General features: G+C 41.8%; 1 protein-coding gene across 3 annotated transcripts; it reads right to left on the minus strand.

Annotated features, from left to right (window-relative positions):
• Positions 1-24,709: 24,709 nt before the first annotated feature.
• On the minus strand, positions 24,710-25,780 carry LOC114674839 (ataxin-3-like protein). Of its 3 annotated transcripts, none has more exons than XM_028842051.2 (2): positions 25,541-25,780; positions 24,710-25,276 (listed from the first exon to the last, which is right to left on the minus strand). In XM_028842051.2, the coding sequence occupies exons 1-2, from the start codon at positions 25,772-25,774 to the stop codon at positions 24,710-24,712; spliced, it is 801 nt and encodes a 266-aa protein (XP_028697884.2). In that variant the 5' UTR covers positions 25,775-25,780. The 3 variants fall into 3 exon arrangements, with proteins under 3 accessions (XP_028697884.2, XP_077844620.1, XP_077844621.1); XM_077988494.1 differs by having other exon boundaries at positions 24,710-25,387; XM_077988495.1 differs by having other exon boundaries at positions 24,710-25,587; positions 25,753-25,774.
• Between the last annotated feature and the right edge of the window lie 2,217 nt (positions 25,781-27,997).

The raw sequence follows: 27,997 nt of genomic DNA on the forward strand, positions 1-27,997 counted from the left end.
TCTGACCTATATCAATTTCCTTCTCTCTGAGGAACTTATTTGAATATTTCTTGCAAGGCAAGTCTACTGGCAACAAATTACCTCAGTTTTTGTCTGAGAAAGTCTTTTTTTCCTCCTTCACTTTAGAAGGATAACTTCACTGGATGAAGAATTTTAAGCTTGTGTTTTTCTTTTATTTTCTTTCAACACTTTCAGTATTTCACTTTATTCTCTTCTTGCTTGCATGGTCCCTGATGAGAAGTCTGATATAATTCTTATCCTTGTTGCTCTATAGGTAATGCTTCCCCCAACTCTCTCATTTCTTTCAAGATTTTCTCTTTGCTTTTGATTTTCTGCAGTTTGAATATGAAATGCCTAGATGTCGATTTTTTGGATCTGTCTTGCTTGGTGTTCTCTAATCTTCCTGGATCTGTGTTTTGATGTGTTTCAATAATTTCAGAAAATTCTGAGCTATTATTACTTCAAATATTTCTTCTGTTCTTCTTTTTCTTTTCCTTTTAGTATTCCCATTATGTATATATTACACCTTTTGTAATGATTACATAGTTCTTGGATATTTCGTTATTTTTCCCATTCTTTTTTTCTCTTTGCCTTCCAGTTTGGAAAGTTTCTGTTGACCTGTTGCCAAGCTCATTAATTCTTTCCCCAGACATTTCTGCTGATGAGCAGAACAACCTGCTGATGAGCCTTTAAATACATTCTTCATTTCTGTCACAATGTTTTTTTATTTCTAGCATTTCCTTTTGATTCTTTCTTAGGGTTTTCATCTCATGCTTACATTACCCACCTGTGCCTTCATGCTGTCTGTTTTTTCCGCTGGGGCTTCATATTAGTCTGTTCTCACACTGCTATCAAAGACATACCTGAGACTGGGTAATTTATAAAGGAAAGAGATTAATGGACTCACAGTTCCATGTGGCTGGGGAGGCCTCACAATCAAGGCAGAAGACAAAGGAACACCAAAGGGACTTCTTACATGGCGGCAGGCAAGAGAGGGAGCTTGTGCAGGGGAACGCCTCTTTATAAAACCATAAGATCTCGTGAGACTTATTCACTATCACAAGAACAGCATGAGAAAGGCCCGCCCCCATGATTCAGTTACCTCCCACTGGGTCCCTCCTATGACACATGGGAATTGTGGGAGCTACAATTCAAGATGAGATTTGGGTGGGGACACAGCCAAACCACATCAGGCTTGTTCTGTTTTGACTACTTGGAGTACTACAATTCAATTCTGGCATTAATGACCTAGAGTTAGTACCAAATTCCACAAGTTAATGGCTCAGTCCTCCACAAGACTGCTGCTTATTCCGGATGCCAGCCACAAGTGCAGTCCCCAGTCCCCAGGCTCCCTGCACTTCTGACTGATTATAAATTTGGGAGTTCCCATAACTACCTCAGTTTTGATAATTCGATATGGCTCAGAACTCACTGAAAGCACACTATGTGTAAAACTCCACATGTAGAGTTTTATTATAAAGTGTACACTTAGGACAAGATCTGGAAGGACTCTGGATGCAAAATTTTCATACTCTCTTCCCAAAGAATCTGAGTGTGTCATACTCCCCGTACACCAGTATGTTCACCAACCAGAAAACTCCACTGAGTTTCAGTTTCCACAGTTTTTATGTGGAATATGATTACATAGGCATGATTGAATATGCAGTTGGCCACATAATTGAGCTCAGTCTCCAACTCTCTTTTCCATGCAGGTAAAACTGGCCCAAAGTTCCAACCTTCTAACCATGTGTTTGGTATTTCTGGTGTCTGTCTCCCATCCTGAAGCTAATTAGGAGTCTGTCATGAGTCACCTCATTAGCAAAACAAATAATTTCTGTCTCTCAGGAAATTCCCAGGATTTTTGAAGTTGTCAGGAACTAAGATCAAAGGCCAGATAAGCTTTTTTTTTTTTTTTTTTTTTTTAAAGACAGGGTCTTGCTCTGTTGCCCAGGCTGGAGCACAGTAAGGCAATCTTGGCTCACTGCAACCTCCACCTCTTGGGCTCAAGCAATCCTCCCACCTAAGCCTCCCAAGTAGCTGGGACTATGGGTACATACCACTATGCCTGGCTAATCATTTATTTTTTTGTAAAGATGTGGTCTCACTATGTTGCCCAGGCTGATCTCAAACTCCTGGGCCCAAGTGATCCTCCTGCCTCAGCCTCCCAAAGTGCTGGGATTACAGGTGTGAGCTATCATGCCTGGCCAAATTCTTTATTATACCACAGAGCCCTTAATGTATCAATAATAGTTGTTTAAGTTTCTTATCTGATAATTCCAAAATCTGAATATATCTGAGTCAGATACTGATGTTTGCTTTGTCTCTTCAGACTTTTTTTCCTTCCCTTAGCATATCTCATAATTTTTTTTGTTGGAAGTGATCATACTATATCTGGTAATATAAACTGAGTTAATTGGGCTTTTAGTGTAAGGCTTTATGTTGATCTGGCTAGGAGCTAGGCTATGTTTAATGTTAATTGTAACACGTATGTGCCAGAGGCTCCAGTTTTCTATAGTTTCCTTTTATTCCCTGCTTCCATGGTGCCTTTAGGTTCCCCTAAGAACTCTTTCTTAAATAGATTATGTCTTTCAGCTCTCTCAGTTGTAATCCACTGTTTTTATACTGGAGCCTTGCTGATATGGTGGTAAGACTTTAAGGAGGGGGGAAGGATTCTATAATCTTATAATTAAATCTCAGTTATTTTTAGTGGGCTTGAGTCCCTGAGCTGTGACCTTCAGCGTTTCTCAGCCTTTTTTTTCCTTATCATTATGTGAGACAGGAAGGCTAGAGGGAACTAGCATTGTCTAGTTGCCCTTCTTCTTGGTCACATAAGACTCTGGTAATTTCCCTTGATGTAACTCTTGCGACAGAGAGCAGAAAACTCTGGGCTTATTTCAAAACGGCACTTCTTCTTTCCTCTTGCTGAAAGCAAAGGAGGTGTCTCTCCCATATGATTTTTACTTTTGGTGGGGCACCTAGTGGTAAATCTCACAAAAGTGTGGAGCCTCCTAAAACTGGGCCATCAGGAGTTTTTAAATCTCAAGTTAGTCTGCACTCAGCCTTCAGCAGTTTATCAATTACCATTTAAGTGTTCCTACCAGTTACTGGCTCCAGAAGCCTCTGCTCTCGGTAAACTGTAATTCTTTGTATTTACACATCTCTACAGTTTTGGGGGTGGCAGTTTGTCCTGTGACTTCAGTTATCTGGTAGATCTAAGAAAAGCTGTTGATTGCTAGCTTGTTCAGCATTTTTCTTGTTGTGAGAACAGGAATGTTGACTTCTAAGCTCTTTGCATATCAGAGCTAATCAGGAAGCATGACCGGTATACACCTAGAGGAAGGGTGCTTAAATCTAAGTGGAATTAGCCTATCTCTGGTTCATGGTAATCATGAATATTGATTACGGCCAGACGCCACTGATTCTTCCATTAAACCAACTTTTCTGCTAGAATTGCAGTCTATGAATATAATATTTTGTTGAGTAGTTAGTAAAATTAAATGCAGTTTTCGAAAGGGGAATCTTTTAGGGAGATATGGCCTTATGGTTTGAACCAGATTTTATTTCCACTGTATCAAATCCCAGTGGCCTTCTCAGTGGCAGAATGGGTTTCTCACAAATTCTCTGCATTGTAGTTGTTAATTCTTAAGTGAAGTTACTCTGGAATGTGCTTTCTTTGGCTTATAAGCAGACCTCCTCTCCACCTTATGAGTTTCCAACTCTTTGCCCTTGAATTAGACACATGTTGGTAGATTGTAGCCTAAGGCCTACTACTTGCTAGTACTTGATAAAATCTTCTCCTTAGGATGAATGGGCAGTGGACTAAAGACAATTATTACAACTTTTTAATCAAAGTGGCTGAATCCATAACTATATCTTTCTAAATTAAGCCTGTTTTGTTATGAACTGTCTCTAGATTACCATTGGCATTGTTGTTGGTCGGATGATTTGGAGAAAATAAAAGAACATCATGATTTTTATTTTTCTTCTTCCTATAATCCAGTGATTCTCAACTAGGGGCAATTTTACTGCTGCAGGGACATTTGGCAATGTCTGGAGACATTTCTAATTGTCACACCTAGAGAAGTGATTGTTATTGGTGTCTTGTGGGTAGAGGCCAGGGATGCTGCTAAACATCCTACAACACACAGGACAGTTCCCGCAACAAAGAATTATCCACAAAAAGTTACCTGGCCCAAACTGTCAATAGAGCTGAGGTAAAGAAGCCCTGCTAGAATCTGAGAAATTAGCCACCGTGGCTTCTTTGTCTATACTAGGATCCTAATGATCTCATTGTTTTTATCTCTTTATTAATTTTTGTATTACAAAGATAATGTTTTTTCTCTGGACTATTTTCTCATTTGACCAAAGAAGTTAGTCTTGAAATCCTGCCCCACAAAGCTTACAGGTCAATAATTCACAGTATAATCTCCTTATTGGAGTGGAGGCCTATGGGTGCTGGAGTCCTAAGAGTTAAACACCGTTGCACAATTATAGTGTGTTTAGTGTGCAGCTTATACAAACAAAAATACTATCTGTACCTTTAATTTGTAGTTTACTTGTGTTATAGTAATAATACAGAGCAAATCTTGTATTATAGTAATAATACAAGGAAACTACAAATTAAAGGTACAGATAAAATTTTGAAAATAGCCTTAGTAGAAGAATGAGAACCAGCCTCTTTTGACCTGCCGAGCTTCACATATGGTTTACAGATGTTCTCCCATTTCATCCTCATAACAGCCTCACCAGACAACCTTGTTCTTGTCAAATAAAAAGTCAAGAAGAGAACAGAATGATACTTTGAAGATAGTTTTATCCTCTTCCTATTAATAAGTCAAATGTGTGCCTTGTATAAATTTACAACCTACACAATGTCTACAGAGAAATATAAAAATCACTCATTATTATACTATCAGAGATAACTGTTTAGTGTATTTCTTTGCTACTTATTTTTTTTGCATGTAAATGCATTTTAAATGTAATTACATTTATTCGGTGTACATCACTTTTATCTTTTCCCCTCCCCTCAATATCATTTCATGGGCATTTTAGGAGGTCAGTTGATATTTTCTTTCTTTTTCAGATTTGATAAGCTAATTTTTTTTTTTATTTCAATAGATTTTTGGGGAACAGATGGTGGTTGGTTACATGAGTAAGTTCTTTAGTGGTGATTTCTGAGATTTTGGTGTACCCATTACCCAAGCAGCATACACTTGAGTTGATATTTGATATTTTCTAAAGTATGATATTTAATGATTTTAAATACTTCGTCATATGACTACTTCATATGTTTAATCATTCCCCTTGATAAGTAGCAACATTTTTCTGTACGAAAGAAACAAACCAAAAAACAAACAAAAGAGAAGAAAAGTTCCTGAAACACACTGGTATATCGAAACAACAAAATTCAACAACAAAAACAAAAAGTCCCACCAGCTATGTGATAAACAAACCACAAATCTTTGACTTCTCATCATACTTAAAAATACTGGGCTTTGTAAATATCCATTAAATTACATACAAATCCGTGTATGCAGATATTGATATTTTTCACTGTGCTCAGAAAATCTGATTGTTGTAGTGTCTGCTTCTAAAAACGGGTAAGATATAATAGTGTTTCATATTTAAGATAAATAGTATAGCTTAGAAGTGGAAGCCTGTTTCGGGGGTGGTTGATTTTCTTTTTAAGTACAAAAATAGTAATTTTAGTATCAATCCCAGGAGTTCCAAGCTTATATAAAATAAAATAATTGTTATTTATATCTATACTGGTATATATAGGATATATGTTATATAATACAGTTGACCCTTGAACAACATGAGTGTTAGGAATACTGACTCCCACACAGCTGAAAATCTGTGTAACTTTTGACTCACCCCAAATTTATCTAATATCCTACTGTTGACTGGAAGCCTAACTGGTAACAAACAGTTGGTTAACACATATTTTGCATGTTGTATGTATTATACACTGTATTCTTACAATAAAGTAAGCTAGAAAAAAGAAAATCATAAGGAAGAAAAAATATATTTACCATTCATTATGTGGAAGTGGCTCATGATAAAGGTCTTCATCCTCACTGTCTTTGTGTTAAGTAGGCAAAGGAAAAGGAGGAAGAGGATAGGTTGATCTTGCTGTCTTAGGGTGGCAGAGGCAGGAGGAAATCTGCATAAAAGCGGACCTGCATAGCAACTCATGTTCTTCAAGTGTCCACTGCATATAGTTATGTAGTATTGCAGTTATATCCAGACATAATAGGCAAGACATGAGACATAAAATATAGTATTAATTTTGGAAGTCATCTAAATCATGCTCTGAGGGAAGGTACAAGGCTACTAGAGGCAAAGGGCCTTGCTCAGTCAGGGTGTGGCATAACTGGAAGCCCAAATGCCAGACTTTGTCCTCTGCTTAGCCTCAACCAGAGGTCAGATGTCTTTTGTTGCCAGATGTTGATAAACACAGAGAGGCAAGCTCTTCAGTTACCTTATCACCACCTTACTAATACATGTGACTGCAAAACATTGTCTTCATTTAAGTCAGAATATAAAGGAAAAGCCCCTAATGAATATGATTTCATGAGCTTTGGACATAAAAACTCACTTGGTAGCACATTATAATTTTAAATCACATTTAATTCCCTGCCAGCCAGGAAATAATTCCATGGGAAGTCAATCAATGAAAGTTAACAAGATCATTACTAGCAAAAAAGGTAATATTTTTCATTTTCAAAAAGTAAAGGGTTGGGTTGGATGAGAAGTAGATATAGGAGACAGAGCAGCATTCTCAGGTGTTGTTCATGCCCCTGCCATTGTTTTAATTGTGGCCGCAATATTGTTTCTCATGGCTGATGGTTGACTTTGGTGAGTAGAAGTAGGTAGTAGCTAAGAATGATCATGAAAAAATAGAACATTTTCTTTAAAAAGGAAAAATTACCTAATGGTATATCAGTTTTGTATTTACAATCACCATAGTACATTTAGGTTATTGGTATTCTTTTACCCGGAAAGGCTGGGGAAAAGTGGAGTGGCAAAGAGAAATAAAGAAGTATTAATTGGAAACCACCTCAAACATGAAAAAAATAGCTTTTATTTATTTCATTCTGCATCTGCTAGTCTCTGGGCAATCTAAAAAAACAGTCATCAGAATTATAGCCACATGGTGATTTTTTTTCTTCTCTAGAATTACAAGAAAATTGGCTCCCACACTGTGGAACTAAAAAGAGGGGCTATAGGGTGCTGCTTCTCTCTCTTGACATTTTACTTGGTTTTCAAAGGAATTCGTGACTAAGAATCTCATGAAATCTAAATGCGGTCACTGATGGAAATTTAGGTTTTCACAAAGAGCGCAGAAAGAAATTTACATGGAAAAAAAAAAAGAAAAAATTTGCTCTGGCAAATGGGTAAGGTAAGGATGTGTGTGTGTGTGGTGTATGTATGTACACATCACATACATATATCAGTGAGTATGTATATCTCAATGATTTTCATTTGCTAGGTCTAATAATACATTTAATTTTTAAAATATGAGTTTTTTTCAGCAGTTGTATAAAAATAATTACTTAATTATTGTTTTTCTTTTTCAGCAAGCTTATGAACTTTGGACATATTGAGATTATGTAAGTCCTTGGACAGCATTAATATAATATTATCTAATTTGTATTAAAAGTGTTTACCCATTTTGTTCATTAAGTATAAATATTTGGAAAGATGATAGATTTTAAGCCATATATGGAGCGAACTGACACGTTCATCCACAAAAGTCACATCCAGTTATGAAAAATGAGAAGATTGCGGTGTCACTTTCAGTAGTACTTCTTTTTGTTTGTTTATTACTTTATTCATCAGCACATCCAGGAGAGCTTAATAACTGGCTCTCCTAAAATAAAAACCCTAGTTGGTACTCCCACCATGGCCAATTTTAAGGACAAGGAACACTAAGTTACAAGGAAATGACAATAATCAGTTCTCATTAGATGGTAAGGACAGGCATGAACACTGTGCTACAGCTAACCAGAAGAAAAAGGAATGTTACGGAACTTAAACTGCTTAGAATGTTGATATAATAAAGGGGGATGAGGACAGAACAAGCACTGAGGCTCGTGAGCCAGGCAGAAGTCAGAGTGGGAGGAGCCTTGAGGTCTCTCCAGGAGATTCAGGGACCATAGGATTTGGTAGTGATTCAGGTACGAAATGATCATGGCCCTCATCATTGTAATGACCGTAGTATTTTGAAGGAATTCAAAAAACAGATGATGGACATGTCCCTAATCGTGATAGTGCCCATGGGATTTTGTAGCTATAGAGTGAAAAGATGACAGTGACCATATCCAGGGTAATGTCTGTGGGAATTTGTGAATATCCAGGTAAGAAATGAGTGTTTCTACTTAAGAAGTGAACATGGGATACTGAAGTTATAAAGGTAAGAAATGATGATAAACCTAACTGGGGGTGAGCATGGTGTTTTCTAGATATCCAGATAAGAGAGGATGATGGCCCTAACTCAAGTACCAAAATTGGATTTCCTCAGGTAAGCACATAGGAGCTGAAGATGTTTCTTACCATGTTAGTGAACATGGCATTTTGTGCTATTCCAGACATGATGGCGAACCTAACCACAAAATGACCATGGGACTGTCAGGGGTCTAGTAAAGACATGATGGTGCCCTTAACTGTGAAGGTTATGATGAAATTTGTAGGTCTGTAATTAAGAGATGATGGTGATGATAACCACAGTAATGAGCAGGGGATTTTGCAGGTAACCAGGTAAGAGATGATGGTATCTCTAAAAATATGGTGACCATGGAATTTTGAGGATATCCAATCAAGGAATAATGTGTTACTAGAAGCGGTAGTACCAAGGTATTTTGCAGTTACCCTGGAAAGAAATGATGTGTCCTTAGGAATGGCATTTAATCTGGGTAATTTGTACGTCTCCATGTATGGTAGGCTTCTCTAAATCTGGTAGATCTCATGGGCTTCTGTAGGCATCCACATGAGAGATGACGTGACACAAATTGTAACCAGTTGCCACCATTGTAACCAAGGTGTTTTATAAGTATCCAGCTTAAAACTCTAGCTTTATTTATTTCTTTGATGTAAGACTTTCGTGTTATCTATCATTTTCTTTCTTTTTGAGACAGAGTCTGGCTGAGGTCAGTGCTGATGTGGGCCTAAACCACAGCCCGCACCGTGGGACTGTCACAGAGACCCAGTTCAGTGATGATGTGTCCCTACAGGCCTTCCCGTCGTTACTTCCTTCACACGTATTCAGGTGAGAAATGATTGAGTCTTGTCTGGTAAGTGATGGTGGTGTAGGCCTCCCTGTTGTTCCCCTGATTTAGCTTCAGGTATCCCGGTCGGAAATGATAAGAGTCCCTGACGTACTCGAAACCATTAGTTTTCCCTCTGCATATTTCAGAGACAATGCCTAACCCTGTGAGCGCACTGGGAATGCAAATACCAGGTAATCATCCGGCATTCACAGCCACAGCAGTGACCGTGATCATTTTGCTGGTGTCCTGTAGAGAGAAATACTGTCTTCTGGGACCACTGCCCTGAGTTTGGGGGTCCCTGCCAGCATCCAGGTAAGAGTCGTTGAATGATGGATATGAGCATCATGATTTGCAGGTGTCCTGGTAGAACACCTTGTGTGTTTCTTGGCTAACTCCAACTTCAGCCTCCTGTGTTCAAGTGATTCTCCTGCCTCAGCCTCCCGTGTTGCTGAGATTACACATGTGTGCCACCACCCTTGACTAATTTTTGTATTACTAGTAGAGAAGGAGTTTCACCATGTTGGGCAGGCTGGTCTCGAACTCCAGACCTCAGGTGATCCACCTGCTTCGGCCCCCAAGGTGCTGGGATTACAAACATGAGCCACCACTCCAGGCCCCTTGTGTGTTTCAGAGGCATATGTCTCAGTGTAGGTTTTCTAGGCTCCCAGGAGAAAATCCCTACAAACAGGAGTCACGATCAGGAGACATGTCTCTTATCTGGGTAAGTGATGGTGTGCATGGTAAACTCACCACAGACCAGGTAATCTCCACATATCTAGGTAAGTGAGGTTCCTTTGCCTGAACTGTTTACCATGTGATGGGTTAACAGCTAATTTGGAAAGAAAAGGGAGTGGCCCCCCATTTGCCTCGCTATGCGATCCTGTTCATTTCTGTCCTGAAGAGAAAGTATGATGTATGTGCTCTGTCAGTGCTGATCGATTTGAACGTATCCAGGACTCGCGTGGCACTGTGCATCACGGGAGTAACTGCGGTGGATTTGCAGGGAAGCCAGGCAAGGAAAATGGCGTGTCCTATGATGGCCTAGACCTTGGAGGGCCCACAGGCATCCAGGGACATTTTTGGCTCCCACAGTGGTGATAGTGAGCAAGTAGTTTGCAGGGTCCTGGTGGATAAGCTGTGTCCGTAGACTCATTGGTCACACATGTGATTTCAGGTTCAGGCAGGCAGAAGTCAGAGTGTGAGGACAGCCTTGAGGTCTCTACAGGAGATTCAGGGTCCATAGGATTTGGTAGGGATTCAGGTACGAGATGATCATGGCTGTCATCATTGTAGTGTCCATGGTATTTTGATGGAATCTAAGAAACAGATGATGGACATGTCCCTAATCACGATAAGAAATGAGGGTTTCTACTTAGGAAGTGAACATGGGGATCCTGAAGTTACAATGGTAAGAAATGATGATAAACCTAACCGTGGGGTTGACCATGGTATTTTCTAGATACTCAGATAAGTGAGGGTGGTGACCCTAACTCAAGTACCAAAATTGGGTTTCCTCACTTAGTCACGTAGGAGCTGATGATGTGCCTTCGCGTGTTAGTGAAATCAGAGCATGAGAACAGCCTTGAAGTCTCTCCAGGAGATTGAGGGTCCATAGGATTTGGTAGGGATTCAGGTACAAGATGATCATGGCTGTCATCATTGTAGTGATTTTGAAGGAATCCAAGAAACAGATGATGGATATGTCTCTAACCATGGTAGTGCCATAGGATTTTATAGCTATGGAGTGAAAATATGACAGTGACCGTATCCACGGCAATGTTTGTGAGATTTTTAAAATATCCAGGCAAGAAATGAGTGTTTTTACTTAGGAAGTGAACATGGGATACTGAAGTTATAACGGTAAGAAACGATGATAAACCTAACTGTGGAGGTGAGCATGGTATTTTCTAGATATCCAGGTAGGTGTGGATGGAGGCCCTAACTTGAGTACCAAAATTGGGTTTCCTGAGGTAGGCACGTACGAGCTGATGATGGCCCTTCCCACGTTAGTGAACATGGCATTTGGTAGTATTCCAGATAAGATGGTGAACCTAAACCCAAAATGACCATGAGATTGTCAGCTGCTTACTAAATAGATGATGGTCCCCATAACCATGAAGATTATGATGAAATTGTATTGGTCAGTAATTAAGAGATGGCAGTGCTCCTAACCACGGTAGTGAACAAGGGACTTTGCAAGTCACCAGGTAAGAGACGATGGTGTCTCTAAAAATGTGACCATGGGATTATCCAGATTCCAATGAAGGAATACTGTGTTACTAGAGATGGTAGTACCAAGGTATTTTACAGTTCTGGAAAGAAATGTTGTGTCCCTAGCAATGGCATTTAATTTGGGTAATTTGTAGGTCACCATGTATGGTAGGTTTTTCTGAATCTGGTAGATCTCATGGACTTCTGTAGGTATCCACATGAGAGATGTGTCACAAATTGTAAGCAATTGCCGCTATTGTTACCAAGGTATTTTGTAAGTATCCAGCTAAGAGCGCCAGCGTTATGTATTGGTGGGATGTAAGACTTTAATGATGTGTCTTTCTTTCGTTTTTGAGTCTGGCTGAGGTAAGTGCTGATGCGGGCCTAAACCATAGTCCGCTTCGTGGGACTGTCACAGAGACCCAGTTCTATGATGATTTGTCCCTACATGCCTTACAGCCATGATTTCTTTCACAGTTATTCAGGTGAGAAATGATTGTGTCCTCACTGATCCCAGATAGGCCGGGCTTTCCCATTTCTGTTTCATAGAAAGTGTCTGCCTAACCCTGTGAGTGTGGAAGGATTACAGGGAGCCAGATGTTTATCACTGTTACCCCGCCCCTGTGCTGCCCCTAGGATTTGTAGAGGTGTCTAGTCAAGAAACGGTGGTTTGCTGCTATCAGGGTTGACCTAGGATTACTGCAAGCATCCAGGTCGAGTGGGTGTGTCCCATAAAGCTGGAATTACTCAAGGTTCTTTGCAGGAGTCCTGGTGGAAAACCTTGTCTCCTTCTACATATGTGTCTTCATGCCTATTGCTGTTCAGCCTTCCTGTTGCTGTGATTTCGCTTCAGGCGTCCTAGGAAGAAATGGTAAGACTCCCTGGCATACTAGAAACCATGAGTTTACCCTGTGCATATTTCAGAGACAATGCCTAACCCCATGTTCGTAGTGGAACTGTAAGTACCTGGTAATTATCTGGTGTTCCTTCCCACAGCAGTGACTGTGGACATTTTGCAGGTGTCCTGTAGAGAGAACTGCTATCTTCTGGGACCACAGCCCTGAGCTTGGGGGGCCCCGTCAGCTTCGAGGCAAGAGTCCTTCAATGATAGATGTGAGCATCGTGATGTGCAGGTGTCCTGGTAGAACATCTTGTGTGTTTCTGAGGCATATATCTGAGTATATGTTTTCCAGGTTCCCGGAAGAAAATCCTGAAGAACGGGACTCATGAACAGGGGACGTGTCTGCTGTCTGGGTAAGTGATTGTGTGCACTGTAAACTCATCACAGACAACCTGATCTTCACATTGGTAGGTCAGTGAGGTTCCTTTCCCTGAACGGTTTACCACATGATGGGTTTAGGGGTATTCCGGTAAGGAAGGGTAGCGGCTCCTTGTTTTCATTGCCATGTGATCCCATTGTTTTCTGTCCTGGAGAGAACGTATGAGGTATGTACCCTGTGAGTGCTGATTGATTGGCACGTACCCAGGGAACTCCAGTGGCACTGTGCATCACAGGAGTAACTAAGGTGGATTTGCAGAGAAGACAACCAGAGAAAATGAAGTGTCCTACGATGGCCTACCCCTTGGAGGGACCACGAGCATCCAGGTAGATTTTTGGCCCCCACAATGATGTTAGTGAGCGGGTGGTTTTCTGGGTTCTGCTGGAAAAGCTGTCTGTAGGCAGATTTCACATTCCCTTCCAGAGGTCAAGGGAACCCTCATTATGCCTGAGCAGGGGAACTCTGCCTGTATCCAGAGGGGAGATAGTATGGGCATAAGCAGGCCATGGACGATCCAATCTTCTGATACACAGGTAATCACCAATGGCATTCCTGCTATTTTTCCTGTCCTGCCATGGGTTTTCTTGCTCATTTTCTGTTCTTTATTTTCTGCAGTAATTCAGTTAAGAAACAATGCTTTGCCAACCAAGGCTAATAAGCATTAGTCCTTGCTATGTTCGACTTGAGGATAATGTGCCTTGAACCTGAGTCCGTGTTGACTGCGGTAGATGCGGGTGTCCAGGTGAATTATCCTACTCTACCAGACCACAGGATGGAATGATAGTTCTGACACATCATCAGTCCAGAGCTGATAGTGGTGCCAACAGTGGGGTGGAAGTTGGAGTTCTGCCAGGATCTAGGTAAGGTTCCTAGATGACGGCAGTGACCAGCCTGTGTGGTGCGTGTCTTTTTCGTCTTTCAGGTATGCCAAGTGGCATCCTGGAAAACACCTGTCAGATGCGTTTCTTCTGCTGCTGCTAGTCATGAGATCAAGGTGGGTCTGAGAATGGCCATTCGGAGGCCCTGGATAGTAACCGGGTAATGGATGACACGAGTGCTATGCCAATACAGACCACCTGAACTTCAGATTTCCTGGACAAAGAGGGCACTGTCCTTGACACGGTGTTTTCCCATGGTTTCCTGCAGGTGTCCCATAAAGTCCTCTTCCTGTAGAGAGGTAGGAGATGTTGTGGCATTACCTCATGAAAGGCACTCTGAATTTCCCGCATGTAGATAATTAATGATGGTTTGAGTCTGGTAGAGTAACCTTGTGTTTGGCATATGTGTCATTGGGAAAAGATAATTAGTGATTCCCAATGCCAGTAAGCATGAGATTTTACTGTTTGCTTATTCAAAGGTAAGGGTTTGTGTGTGTGTGTGTGTGTGTGCAAATTTGACCCTCCATGTGATAAACGGATATGCCAGTGCTCAGGTAGTTGATCATATTGTCTGTCACCCCGATGTGGACCGTGCTGTTTCTCCAGGTATGCCTCGTAGGCTCTGGCTTAGATATCTTCAGTTATCTGGGTAACCTGGATGAGTTGTGAAATGATACCAATGAACAAGTATATTTGTGGGTGTCCTCGTAGCATAGGTTGTGGACCAAGCAGAGTTTCCCCAATATGTCTTTCAGATGAATGTCAGGGCATCACAGCAGGCCTTTCAAAGCTAGGTAACGTGGGGCATTGCTGGCTGAGGTAAGTGCTGACACAGGCCTAAACCGCAGCCCACAGCGTCGTACTGTCACAGAGGCTTAGTTCAGTGATGGTGTGTCCCTACACATCTTCCCGCCGTGATTTCTTTTCCATGTATTCAGGTAAGAAATGATTTAGTTTTCACCACTCCCAGATAGGCCGGGTTTTCCCGTTTTATGAAAGTATATGCTGAACCGTGTGAGTGTTGAGGGATTGCAGGGAGCCAGGTATTTATCGCTGTGTTCCCCATCTGTGCTACCCCTCCGATTTCTAGAGATGTGCAGTTGAGAAACGGTGGTTTTCTGCTATCAGGGTCGACCTGAGATTACTGCAGCTATACACATCGAGTGGGTGTGTCCCATAAAGATGGAAGTAATCATGGGACTTTGTGGGAGTCTTTGCAGAAAACCCCATGTCTTCTTACACGTATGTATTGGTGCCTCTTGCAGATTCCTGCCGTGACATCCCAGTGAATCCAACGTGGGTCTTTATCAGGAAGCAGGGTTGCTCTGCAAGTCAGGGCTGCATGAGGACCAAAAACAACGCATGGGCCACTTGAAGTTCAGGTGTCTAGGTAAGTGAGGATGGTGTGCATAGTTCCTGTTGTTCCCATGATTTCGCTTCAAGTGTCCCTGTCAGAATTGACAAGTGTCCCTGGCTCACTAAAAACCGTGAGATTTCCCTCTGCATATTTCAGAGACAACGTCTAACCCAGTGAGTACAGTGGGACTGCAAATACCAGGTAATGATCTGGCGTTCCCAGCCACAGCGATGACCGTGGACATTTTGCAGGTGTCCTGTAGAGAGAAATGCTGTCTTCTGGGCCTGCGGCCCTGAGCTTGGGGGACCCTGCCAGCATCCAAGTAAGAGTCCTTCAATCATGGATGCGAGCATTGTGATTTACATGTCTCCTGTGAGAACACTTTATGTGTTTTCAAGGCATATATCTCTGTAGGTTTTCCAGGGTCCCACAAGGAAATCCCGACAAACAGGAGTCAGGATCAGGGAACATGTCTGCTATCCAGGTAAGTGATGGTGTTCGCGGTAAACTCACCACACACCAGGCGATCTCCACATATCTAGGTAACTGAGGTTCCTTTGCCTGAAGGGTTTATCATGTGATGGGTTAACAGGTATTTTGGTAAGAAAGAGTAGCGGCTCTCCGTTCTCCTCACCATGTGATCCTATTGATTTCTGCCCTGGAAAGAATGTATGATGTATGTGGTCTGTGAGGGCTGATTGATTGGCATGTACGCAGGGAACTCATGTGGCATTGTGCATCACAGGAGTGACTGTGGTAGATTTGCAGGGAAGCCGGCCAGGGAAAAAGAGCGTGTCCTACAATGGCCTAGACCCTGGAGAGCCTGCAAGCATCCAGATACATTTTTGACTCCCACAGTGATTATACTGAGCAGGTGATTTGCAAGGTCCTGGTGGAAAAGCTGTGTCCATAGAGGCATTGGTCACACTTGTAGTTTCAGGTTCAGGCAGGCAGAAGTCAGAGCGTGAGGACAGCATTGAGGTCTCTCCAGGAGATTTATGGACCCTAGGATTTGGTAGTGATTCAGGTATGAGATGATCATGGCTCTCATCATTGTAGTGACCATGGTATTTTGAAGGAATGCAAAAACAGATGATGGGCCTGTCCCTAACCATGGTAGTGTCCATGGGATTTTGTAGCTATAGAGTGAAAAGATGACAGTGACCATCTCTATGGTAATGTCTGGAATTTTAAAAATATCCAGGTAACAAATGAGTGTTTCTACTTAGGAAGTGAACATAGAATACTGAAGTTACAGAGTTAAGAAATGATCAACTTAACCATGGGGGTGACCATGGTATTTTCTAGATATCCAGATAAGTGAGGTTGGTGGTCTTAAGTTGACTACCAAAATTGAGTTTGCTCAGGTAGGCATGAAGAAGCTGAGGATGCCCCTTCCCAAGTTAGTGAATGTGGCAATTTGTGGTATTCCAGGTATGATGGCAAACCTAATCACGAAATAACCATGGGATTGTCCAGGGTTTAGTAAAAAGATGGTGGTCCCCTTAACCATGAAAGTTATGATGAAATTTTGTAGGCCGGTAATTAAGAGATCACAGAGATCCTAACCGTGATACTGAACAAGGAATTTTGCAAATCACCAGGTAAGAGATGATTGTGTGTCTAAAAATGTGGTGACCTTGGGATTTTGCAGATATCCAATTAAGGAATAATGTGTTCCTAGAAATTGTAGTACCAAGGTATTCAGCAGTTACCCAGGAAAGAAATGTGTCCCTAGCAATGGCATTTAATCTGAGTAATTTGTAGGTCATGTGTGGTAGATTTTTCTAAATCTGATAGATCTCATGGGCTTCTGTAGGTATCCACATGAGAGATGATGTGTCACAAATGGTAAATAACTGTCACTAGTGTAACCAAAGTGTTTTATAAGTATCCAATTAAGAGCTCAGGCTTTATTTATTTGTCAGATATAAGACTTTCTTGTTAACTATTTTTTTTCTTTTTTTGAGAAAGAGTCTGGTTGAGCTAAGTGCTGACACGGGCTTAAACCACAGCCTGCACCGTGAGAATGTCAGAGAGACCCAGTTCAGTGAAGATGTGTCCCTACACGCTTTCCCACCATGATTTCTTTCACAGGTACTCAGGTGAGAAATGATTGAGTCCTTATCGATTCCAGATCGGCTGGGTTTTCTTATAGTCTGTTTCATCGAAGGTGTATGCTGAACCCTATGAGCATTGAGGGACTGCAGGGAGCCAGGTATTTATCACTATATTCTGCACCTCATGCTAACCCTAGGATGTCTACAGGTATCCAGTCAAGAAACGGTGGTGTTCTGCTATCAGGGTTGACCTGGGATGACTGCAAGTATCCAGGTCATGTGTCTGTGTCCCGTAAAGATGGAAATAATCAAGGTTCTTTGCAGGAGTGCTGGCAGAAAACCCCGTGTCCTTCTACACATACGTCTTCCTGCCTCTTTCAGATTCCTACCATGACATCACAGTGAATCTGACACGAAACTTTAATGGGAAGCTTGGCTGCTCTGCAGGTCAGCACAGATGAGGAATGAAAGCATCGCACGGGCCAGGTGAGGCTCAGCTGTCTAGGTAAGTGATGATGGTATCAGGCCTCCCTGTTGTTCCCTGATTTCGCTTCAGATGTCTCCTCGGAAATGATAAGATTCCCGGGCTTGCTAGACACCGTGAGTTTTCCCTCTGCATATTTCAGAGACAACGCCTAACCCTGTGAGCGGAGTGGGACTGGAAATACCAGATAATGATCTGGCATCCCCAGCCACAAGAGTGACTATGGACATTTTGCAGGTGTCCTCTAGAGAGAAATGCTCTCTTCTGTGACCACGGACCTGAGCTTGGGGGGCCCCGCCAGCATCCAGGTAAGAGTCATTTAATGATGAATGTGAGCATCGTGATTTGCAGGTTTCCTGGTACAACACCTTGTGTGTGTGTTTGTTTGTTTGTTTGTTTCTTTCTTTCTTTCTTTCTCTCTCTTTCTCTCTTTCTCTCTTTCTCTCTTTCTTTCTTTTTGGGATAGAGTTTTGCTCTTGTCGCTCAGGCTGGGTGCAATGGTAGAATCTCAGCTGACTGCACCCTCCCCTTCCTGTGTTCGAGTGATTCTCCCAAGTTGCTGGGATTACAGATGTGTGCCACCACCGCCCACTAATTTTTGTATTACTAATAGAGACGAAGTTTCACTGTGTTGGGCAGGCTGGTCTTGAACTCTGGACTTCTGGTGATCCACCTGCCTCGGCCTCCCAAAGTGCTGGGATTACAAGTGTGAGCCACCATGCCCGGCGCCTCATGTGTTTCTGAGGCATGTATCTCAGTGTATGTTTTCCAGGTTCCCCCGAGGAAATCCTGACAAACAGGAACCACGATCGGGACATTCTGCTATCTGGGTAAGTAATGGTGTGCTTGGTAAACTCACCACAGACCAAGTGATCTCCAGGTAAGCGAGGTTCCTTTGCCTGAACAGTTTACCATGTGATGGGTTAATGGCTAGTATGGAGAGAAAGGGAAATGGCTCCTTGTTCTCCTTGCCATGCGATCCTTTTCATTTCTGTCCTGGAGAGAAAGTGTGCTCTATGTGCTTTGTGAGTGCTGATTGATTGGCATGTACCCAGGGAACTCACATGGCATTGTGCATCACAGGAGTGACTGCGGTGGATTTCCAGGGGAAGCTGGCCAGGGAAAATGGCATATCCTACCATGGCCTAGACCTTGGAGGGCCCTCAAGCATCCAGGTACATTTTTGGCTCCCATAATGATGATAGTGAGCAGGCAGTTTGTAGGGTCCTAGTGGAAAAGCTGTGTCCATAGACATGCTGGTCATGCATTTGGTTTCACATTCAGGCAGGCAGTAGTCAGAGCATGAGGACAACCTTGAGGTCTCTCCAGGAGATTCAGGGACCATTGGATTTGGTACGGATTCAAGTACGAGATGATCATGGCTCTCATCATTGCAGTGACTGTGGTATTTTGAAGGAATCCAAGAAACAGATGATGGACATGTCCCTAACCATGGTAGTGCCCATGGAATTTTGTAGCTATAGAGTGAAAAGATGACAGTGGCCATATCCCAGGTAATATCCATGGGATTTTGTAAATATCCAGGTAAGAAATGAGTGTTTCTACTTAAGAAGTGAACATGGGATACTGAAGTTATAAAGGTAAGAAATGATGATAAACCCAACAGTGCAGGTGACCATGGTATTTTCTAGATATCCAATTAAGAGTGGATGGTGGCCCTAACTGGAGTATCAAAATTGGATTGCCTCAGTTAGGTACGTAGCTGCTGCTGATGTTTCTTTCCATATTAGTGAACACGGCATTTGGTGGTATTCCACTCCACACGTGTTGGCAAAACCAAACCACAAAATGACCATGAGATTTGTCAGGGGTCTAGTAAACAGATGATGGTCCCCTTAACTGTGAAGGTTATGATGAAATTTTGTAGGACAATAATTAAGAGATGGTGGTGATCCTAACCACGTAGTGAATAAGGGATTTTGCAAGTCACCAGGTAAGAGATGATCGTGTCTCTAAAAATGTGGTGACCGTGGGATTTTGCAGATATCTACCTAAGCAATAATGTGTTACTAGAAATGGTAGTACCAAGGTATTTTACAGTTACCCAGGAAAGAAATGATGTGTCCCCAGCAATGGCATTTAACCTGGTTAATTTTAGGTCTCCATGGATGGTAGATTTATCTAAATCTGGTAGATCTCATGGGCTTCTATAGGTATCCACATGAGAGATGATGTGTCACGAATTGTAAACAACGGCCACTATTGTTACCAAGGTATTTTATAAGTATCCAGCTAAGAGCTCTGGCTTTATGTATTTGTTAGATTTATGACTTTTTTGTGTGTGTTTTTATAGTATTTTTTTCTTTTCTTGAGAGAGTCTGGCTGAGGTAAGTGCTGATGCGTGCATAAACCACAGCACGCACCGTGGGACTGTCCCAGAGACCTGGTTCAGTGATGAGGTGTCCCCACACGTCTTCCTGCCGTGATTTCTTTCACAGGTACTCAGCTGAGAAATGATTGAGTCCTTACCAATCCCAGATCGGCCAGGTTTTCCCGTTTTCCGTTTCAACGAAAGTGTATGCTGAACCCTGTGAGTGTTGAGGGGCTGCAGGATGCCAGGTATTTATCTCTGCATTCCCCGCCCCCATGCTGCCCCTAGGATGGCTACAGGTGTCGAGAAATGGTGTTTTTGTGCTATCAGGGTCGACCTGGGATTACTGCAAGTATCCAAGTCAAGTGGGTGTGTCCTGTAAAGATGGAAATAATCAAGATTCTTTGCAGGAGTGCTGGCAGCAAACCCCATGTCCCTCTACACATACTTCTTCGTGCCTCTTTCAGGTTCCTACCATGACATCACAATAAATCTGACACAAGACCTTAATGGGAAGTTCGGCTGCTCTGCACGTCAGTGCTGATGAGGACCAAAAGCATCACACGGGCCACGCGAGGTTCAGTTGTCTAGATAAGTGATGATGGTGTCAGGCCTCCCTGTCGTTCCCATGATTTCACTTCAGGTGTCCCAGTTGGGATTGATAAGGGTACCTGGCACCCTAGAAACTGTGAGTTTTTTCTCTGCGTATTTCAGAGACAGTGCCTAACCATGTGAGCACGGCGGGACTGCAAATACCAGGTAATGATCCAGCATTCCCAGCCACAGCAGTGACTGTGGACATTTTACAGGTGTTCTGTAGAGAGAAATGCTATCTTCTGGAGCCACGACCCTGAGCCAGATGGGCCCCACCAGCATCCTGGTAAGAGTCATTGAATGATGGATGTGAGCATCATGATTTGCAGGTGTCCTGGTACGGCATCTTGTGTGTTTCTGAGGCATATGTCTGTATATGTTTTTCAGGTTCCCTGGAGGAAATCCTGACAAAAAGGAATCACCATCAGGGGACATGTCTGCTGTCTGGTTAGTGATGGTGTTCGCAGTAAACTCACCACAGACCAGGCGATCTCCACCTATCTAGGTAAGTGAGGTTCCTTTGCCTGAACAGTTTACCATGTGATGGGTTAATGGCCGTTATGGAAAGGAAGAGTAGTGACTCCCCGTTCTCCTCATCATGTGACCTTATTGATAACTGTCCTAGAGAGAATGTAAGATGTATGTGCTGTGTGAGTGCGGATTGATTGGCACATACCCAGGGAACCCACGTGGCACTGTGCATCACAGGAGTTTCTTCGGTGGAGTTACAGGGAAGCCAACCAGGGAAAGTGGCGTGTCCTACAATGGCCTAGACCTTGGAGGGCCTACAAGCATCCTGGTAGATTTTTGGCTCTTACAGTGATGATAGTGAGCAGGTGGCTTGCAGGGTTCTGGTATTAAAAGCAGTGTCCATAGACACATTGGTCACATACGTGATTTCAGATCAGGCAGGCAGAAGTCAGAGCATGAGGACAGCCTTAAGGTCTCTCCACGAGATTCACGGATTATTGTATTTGGTAGGAATTGAGGTATGAGATGATCATGGCTCTTATCATTGCAGTGACTGTGGTATTTTCAAGGAATCCAAGAAACAGATGATGGACGTGTTCATAACCATGATAGTGCCCATGGGATTTTGTAGCTATAGAATGAAAAGATAACAGTGGCCATATCCATGGTAATGTCTGTGGGATTTTATAAATATCCAGGTAAGAAATAAGTGTTTCTACTTAAGAAGTGAACATGGGATACTGAAGTTATAAAGGTAAGAAATGGTAAACCTGATTGTGTGGGTGACCGTGGTATTTTCTACACATCCAGATAAGGCTGGATGGTGACCCTAATTTGAGTATCAAAATTGGATTTTGTGAGGTAGGCACCTAGGAGCTGATGATATCCCTTCCCATGTGAGTGAACATGGCATTTTGTGGTATTCTGGATGTGGTGGCAAACCTAACCCCAAAATGACCATGAGGTTTGTCAGGGTCCTAGTAAAGAGAAGATGGTCCCCTTAACCATGAAAGTTATGATGTCATTTTGTCAGTCAGTAATTAAGAGATGATGGTGACCCTGCCACTCCAATGAATAAGGAATTTTGCAAGTCACCAGGTAAGAGATGATGGTGTCTCTAAAAATGTGGTGACTGTCGGATTTTGAGGATATCCAATCAAGGAATAATGTGTTACTAGAAATGATAGTACCAAGGTACTCAGCAGTTAGCCACGAAAGAAATGATGTGTCCCTAGCGATGGCATTTAATCTGAGTAATTTGTAGGTCCCCATGTATGGTAGGTTTTTCCAAATCTGGTAGAACACATGGCCTTCTGTAGGTATCCACATGAGAGATGACATGTCACAAAGTGTAAGTACTGCCACTACTGTAGCCAGGGTATTTTATAAGTATCCAGCTAAGAGGTCTGGCTTTATCTATGTGTTGCATGTTAGACTATCATGTTGTCTATTTTTTTCTTTTTTTTGAGATAGTGTCTGGCTGAGGTAAGTGCTGATGCAGGCCTAAACCACAACCCTCACCGTGGGACTGTCACAGAGACCCAGTTCAGTAGTGGTGTGTCCCTACACATCTTCCCACTGTGATTTCTTTCACAGGTACTCAGGTGACAAGTGACTGAGTCCTTACCATTCCCAGATAGGCCAGGTTTTCCCATTTTCTGTTTCAACAAAAGTGTATGCTGAAATCCGTGAGTGTTGAGGGATTGCAGGGAGCCAGGTGTTTATCACTGTATTCCCTGCCCCCGTGCTGCCCCTAGGATGTCTACAGGTGTGCAGTCGGGAAACGGTGGTTTTCTGCTATCACGGTCGACATGAGATTACTACAAGTATCCAGGTCAAGTGGGTATGTCCCGAAAAGATGGAAATCATCAAGGTTCTTTGTAGGAGTGCTGTGGAAAACCCTGTGTCCTTCTACACATGTGTCTTCTACACATCTGATTTTGCAAGCTGCCAGAGAAGATACGATGGTGTCTCTAAAAATGTGGTGACCACGAGTTTTTGCAGATAACCAATTAAGTTATTTGCAAAACTAGAAATGGTAGTCCCAAGGCATTTTACAGTTACCCAGGAAATAAATGATGTGTCCTTAGTAAAGGCATTTAATTTGGGTAATTTGTAGGTCTCCATGTCTGGTAGGTATTTCTATATCTGGTCAATCTCATAGTATTCTGTAGGTATCCACATGAGAGATGATGTGTCACAAGTTGTAACCAAGTGCCAAGGTATTTTACAAGTATCTCACTTAAAGCTCCGGTGAATATAAGTTTTTGAAGATACCCAGTGGGGAATGATGTTGGCCTAAGCCGTGGTAATGCCCACTGGTAGTGCCCATATCTTGGTAATAGGTGGTGTGTGTCTGATTATGGTTGTCCCTATGGCTTTTTTTTTTTTTTTTTCAAATTCCAGCAATATAATGAAGACAATCTTAACCACTCTTATGAACAGAAGATTTAGCAGGAATTGAGGAAAGAAATAATGTAGGCTTCAACCAAATGGACGTGATTAGATTTTAGGGATTCTAAATAAGTGATCATGGTGTCCCTAACAATGGGATTTTGCAGGTTGTAGTCAACAGGTGATGATGAATTTAACAGTAGGCGCAAACATGGGAATTATTGATACCTAGATAAGACATGATGTGGTCCTTAAACATATTACAGACCATATTATTTTTTAGATATCTACATAAACAATATGTCCTGAAATCTTGATGTAACCATTTTTTTTTTTTCACATTTAAAAAGTTGCTCATTCTCAAATATTTGTGCAGGGCTGATTTCAGGGTATAGGAATGCACCAGCAGCCGGCCCGATGGCTCACGCCTTAATCCCTGTACTTTGGGAGGCCGAGGCAGACAGATCACTTGAGGTCAGGAGTTCGAGACCAGCCTGGCCAACATAGTGAAACGCTGTCTCTATTAAAAATACACAACTTAGCCAGGCGTCCTGGCACATGCCCATAGTCCCAGCTACATGAGAGGCTGAGGCATGAGAATTGCTAGAACCCAGAAGGCAGATGTTGCAGTGAGCCAAGGTTGGGCCACTGCAGTCCAGACTGGGCGACAGAGCAGTTCTTTACCCCCCGCCCCCCATCCCCCCCACAAAAAGTAAGGCACCAGAGTCATGAAATAATGATCTTACCACAGAGGGCGTAAAAAACGAAACCTCGGAAAATATTACCATATTTGAAAAGACTTGTGGAAAATAATTAAGGACCAGGTAGCAGAAATTGTGATCAGAAGAAATAACATAAGAATATACTTAAGTGCACAGTACATAGTTGGAAGGCAAACTGTTTATCCTTCTAAAACCATTACTGTGATCAACACAGACAAGAGACACTTTCCTGAAAGGTTAAATTGGTTCATGAGAAATAAAAGCAACCAAAATGAGCCACATTATCTACAATAGAAGAGACCATATGGAAAAAGTTCTATGGCAAGAGCTAACTAGTTAGTATACAAAAAGATTCACGAAAAATGCCTCAACTTTAGACACGTTAGATATTGCACACTAAAAAAAAAAAAAAAAAAACCAAAAAAAACCAAAGGAACATTTTGAAAGCTATTTTAAATTTAATTAATTGCTGAATGTCTCCTTGGCTACTAGTTGAACAATCATTATTTAGTCCCACATATCTCTCACCATTTTGTTTGCAGACCATCTAAAAGCCTTATTTCCTCATCTATTTGACAGATGACCAAAATGGGTCCTACAATATGATCACACAGGATAATCTTGGAAAGTATGACTAAATTATTTTTAACGGCATTATTTTTCTCCTTTGATTTTCAGATTCTTTCTCATAATTTCTAAAACAGTGTCGACAGCGGCCTGTATCATGTCTTCATTGACGTCATCACTGAGATCACTCTCAATTGCTCTCGAACTTGTTGTTGGCCTTTCGTGTAGATATGAACTGTGACCTGGCGGATCTGACTGTTGTTGCTGCTGCTTCTGTTCCTGCTGATGCTTTTCAAAATAGTCTTTTATTTTCTTTGGCTCTTCCGAAGCAGGAGTTCCACATGATGTCTTTGGAAGATCTTGCGATGTGTTTCTGGAACTACCTTGCATACTTAGTTCAATAGCCCTGCGGAGATCTTCATCTTCTTTATTGGTTTCTTGGCGGCTTAGTTCCAGGGCCCTCTGAAAATCCTGCTCTTCTTGGTCTGATGTTCCAGACTCATCACTATCTTCTGACACTTTTTCAAGAATTGTTTTGTAGACTCTGTGGTCTTTTTCTTTGGCTAATTTTTTTCCATTAAGTTTTGGTCTATCCATCTCTTCAACACTGATGATTTGCAGCAGTTGGTCAGCTTCACAGTCTGGCAGATCCCCCTTAACAACAAATACAGAATATGCTTCCTGTTGCAGTTGAGTCAAGAAATTTGCAAGGCATGTATCTGATATTAATTCTGGACCCGCCAAGAGAGAATTCAAGTTAAACCAGTGTTTTCCGAATTTTCTAATAGTAAACCAGTGTTGTTTATAATTACATATAAAAGATCTTTCATTTATAGGATCAATCCCGAGCTTCTGATATTCAGGATTATTGAAATGGATGACCTCTAAACCCCAGAACTTCAAGGCATTGCATATTACCTGGATGGAGAAGAAGCCGCTATCATCCATGTTTTCTGAAGGCTGCTGTAAAAATGCGCGATAGTCTTCACTAGTGACTCCTCCTTCTGCCATTCTCATCCTCTCTTCTTCATCTAGCTGATGTGCAATTGAAGCTAATTCCACAGGACTGAAATATTCTCCTTGCAGCAGATTATTCAGGCAGTGCTGAGCACAAAGGAAGCCTTCTTGTTTTTCATGAAAGATGAAATCCATGTTGATTCTAACCGTGAGTTTTTGTATATATGCGGGAACATGTTATATGCCCAGCTATGGCAGTTATCTGGGCAGTTTGTAGATAGCCATGAAATAGGTGTTAGGTTTTCAAACCTTATGAAGACCATGGGTTTCTGTAGGTATTTAAGTAAGAGATGATATGTCACAAAGCACTATTGTGACCAAGGTGGTTTTGCCAGTATCTAGTCAAGACCTGATGGTAAACCTAAAGTGAATATGGTGTTTTGGAGTCATCCCATAGGGGATAATGGTGACTTGAACCATGGCAGTGCCCATTGATTTTCAGATGTCCTATAAAATATAATGTCTCTTTAATTATGGTTGTCAGCATGGTTTTAGTAAGTGAATAAAGGTGAAATTTACCACAGTAGTAAACAGAAGATTTGGCAGGTAACTGGGAAAGAAATAACATGGGCTTTAACCAAACGGGTATCATGGGATTTTGGAAGTCTCTGGGTAAGTTATGATGTCACTGACCACAGTAATAGCCATGGAATTTTGAAGGTTCCACTCAATAGATGACAATAAAACTCATGGTAGCAATGAAGATGGGACTTTGCTGGTATCCTAGTTAGAGATGATGTGGGCCTTAAAAACATTAGTGACCAAATGATCTTCAGACATCTAGAAAACTGATGAAGATGTCCTGAACTCTTTTCATATCCATGTGTTTTTATAGGTGTTCAGATAAGAAATGTGTGTGCCCAACAAAAGTAGTAACCATTAGATTTTACTGTTTTCTAGTTCAGAGACAATCTCTCTCAAACTTAGTAGTGACAAAGATATAGCAGGCATCCAGGTAGGATATCACAGAGTTCCTTACCACAGTAGTAACTATAGGATTTTTGCAGGTGTCCAGTGAATAGACAGTGTGTGAAACTACTGTGTTGACCTTGGACTTCTCTAAGTGTCCAAGTACACTTAGTGATGCCCTAATGATCTTAGTGAGTGTATGCATGGAATGAGCAGGGGGCCAGATGGAAGGACATGCATCCTGACCAGGGTTACCATCATATGTTTTCTCAGCAGGTAGTCAAGAGATAATGGTGTCTCTAACTACAGCATTGGCCTCAGAACCTTAGGATTCAGGTAGAGTTCATGGTTCCCCTAACAATACTAGTCACCGTGGGATTTTTTGAGGTCCATGTAGAAGATGTATCCCTAACCACCACTGCTGCCATATGGTTTTGCAGGCTCCTATCAAGAGATAATGGTGAAACTCATATTGGTCATTTTTGTAGGCTTTCATGGAATCTAGCTAAGTGATTATGTGGACCTTAAACATACTACAGACCATCTGCTCTTCAGACATCTCGGTAAGTGATGATGATATCCTCAACGTGTGTTAGTATCGTGTGTTTTGCAGGTATTCGGGTAAAAAAAAAAAAAGATACTGGCTCTACCAATAAGTATTGGAATCCATGAGACTTAGCTTAACCAGTTTTCTGGTTTAGAGATATTGTGTGTTTAACCTTAGGAGTGAATGAAGAATTTTCAGGTATCTGGCAAGTCATCATAACTTTCGTCAAAACAGTAATGACCATGAGATTTTTGTCGATGCCCAGACAATAAATGATGGTGCCTGTACCAATGTGTTGATCTTCAGGTTCTGCCATTATCCAGGTAGCATTAATGAGTTTGTAAAGATGGAAGTGACAAAAGTTAATTTGCAGATGTTCTGCTAGAAAAAGTTGCATTCTTAAACACATCTGGCGCAATGTGTTTTTTCAGGTTTCAATCTAAAGATCAAGGTAACCCTAACAATGGGATTAACATGAAGCTTTGCTGGTATCCAGGCAACTGATGATGTCGGTCTTATCACACAGAAGACATTCAGACCTTCAGAAATTTACATAAGTGATGATGATACCTCTAACATTTGTGTTACCGTGTTTTTTGTTTTTTTTGCAGATATTCAGGCAAGAAATTGTAATGTTCCCATAATTCCCATTTAAGAATACACCCTTACTGCTTACTAGTTCAGAGATAATGTTTTGAAATCTGGCTAAGACTGAGGGATTTGTAAGTTTCCAAGTCAATTTTCATAGTGTTTCTCATCTCAGTATTGACCATGGTATTTTACATGTACCTAGTCAAGTGATTATGACATATCCATGGTTTTGACCTTGATATTCTGCAAGTATCAAGGTAAAGTTGATGGTTCTCCTACTGCTAGTGATTCTCATGAGATGTTGCATGGTC

Source organism: Macaca mulatta, chromosome X (assembly GCF_049350105.2).
Source record: "Macaca mulatta isolate MMU2019108-1 chromosome X, T2T-MMU8v2.0, whole genome shotgun sequence".
Classification (NCBI taxonomy): Eukaryota; Metazoa; Chordata; class Mammalia; order Primates; family Cercopithecidae; genus Macaca; species Macaca mulatta.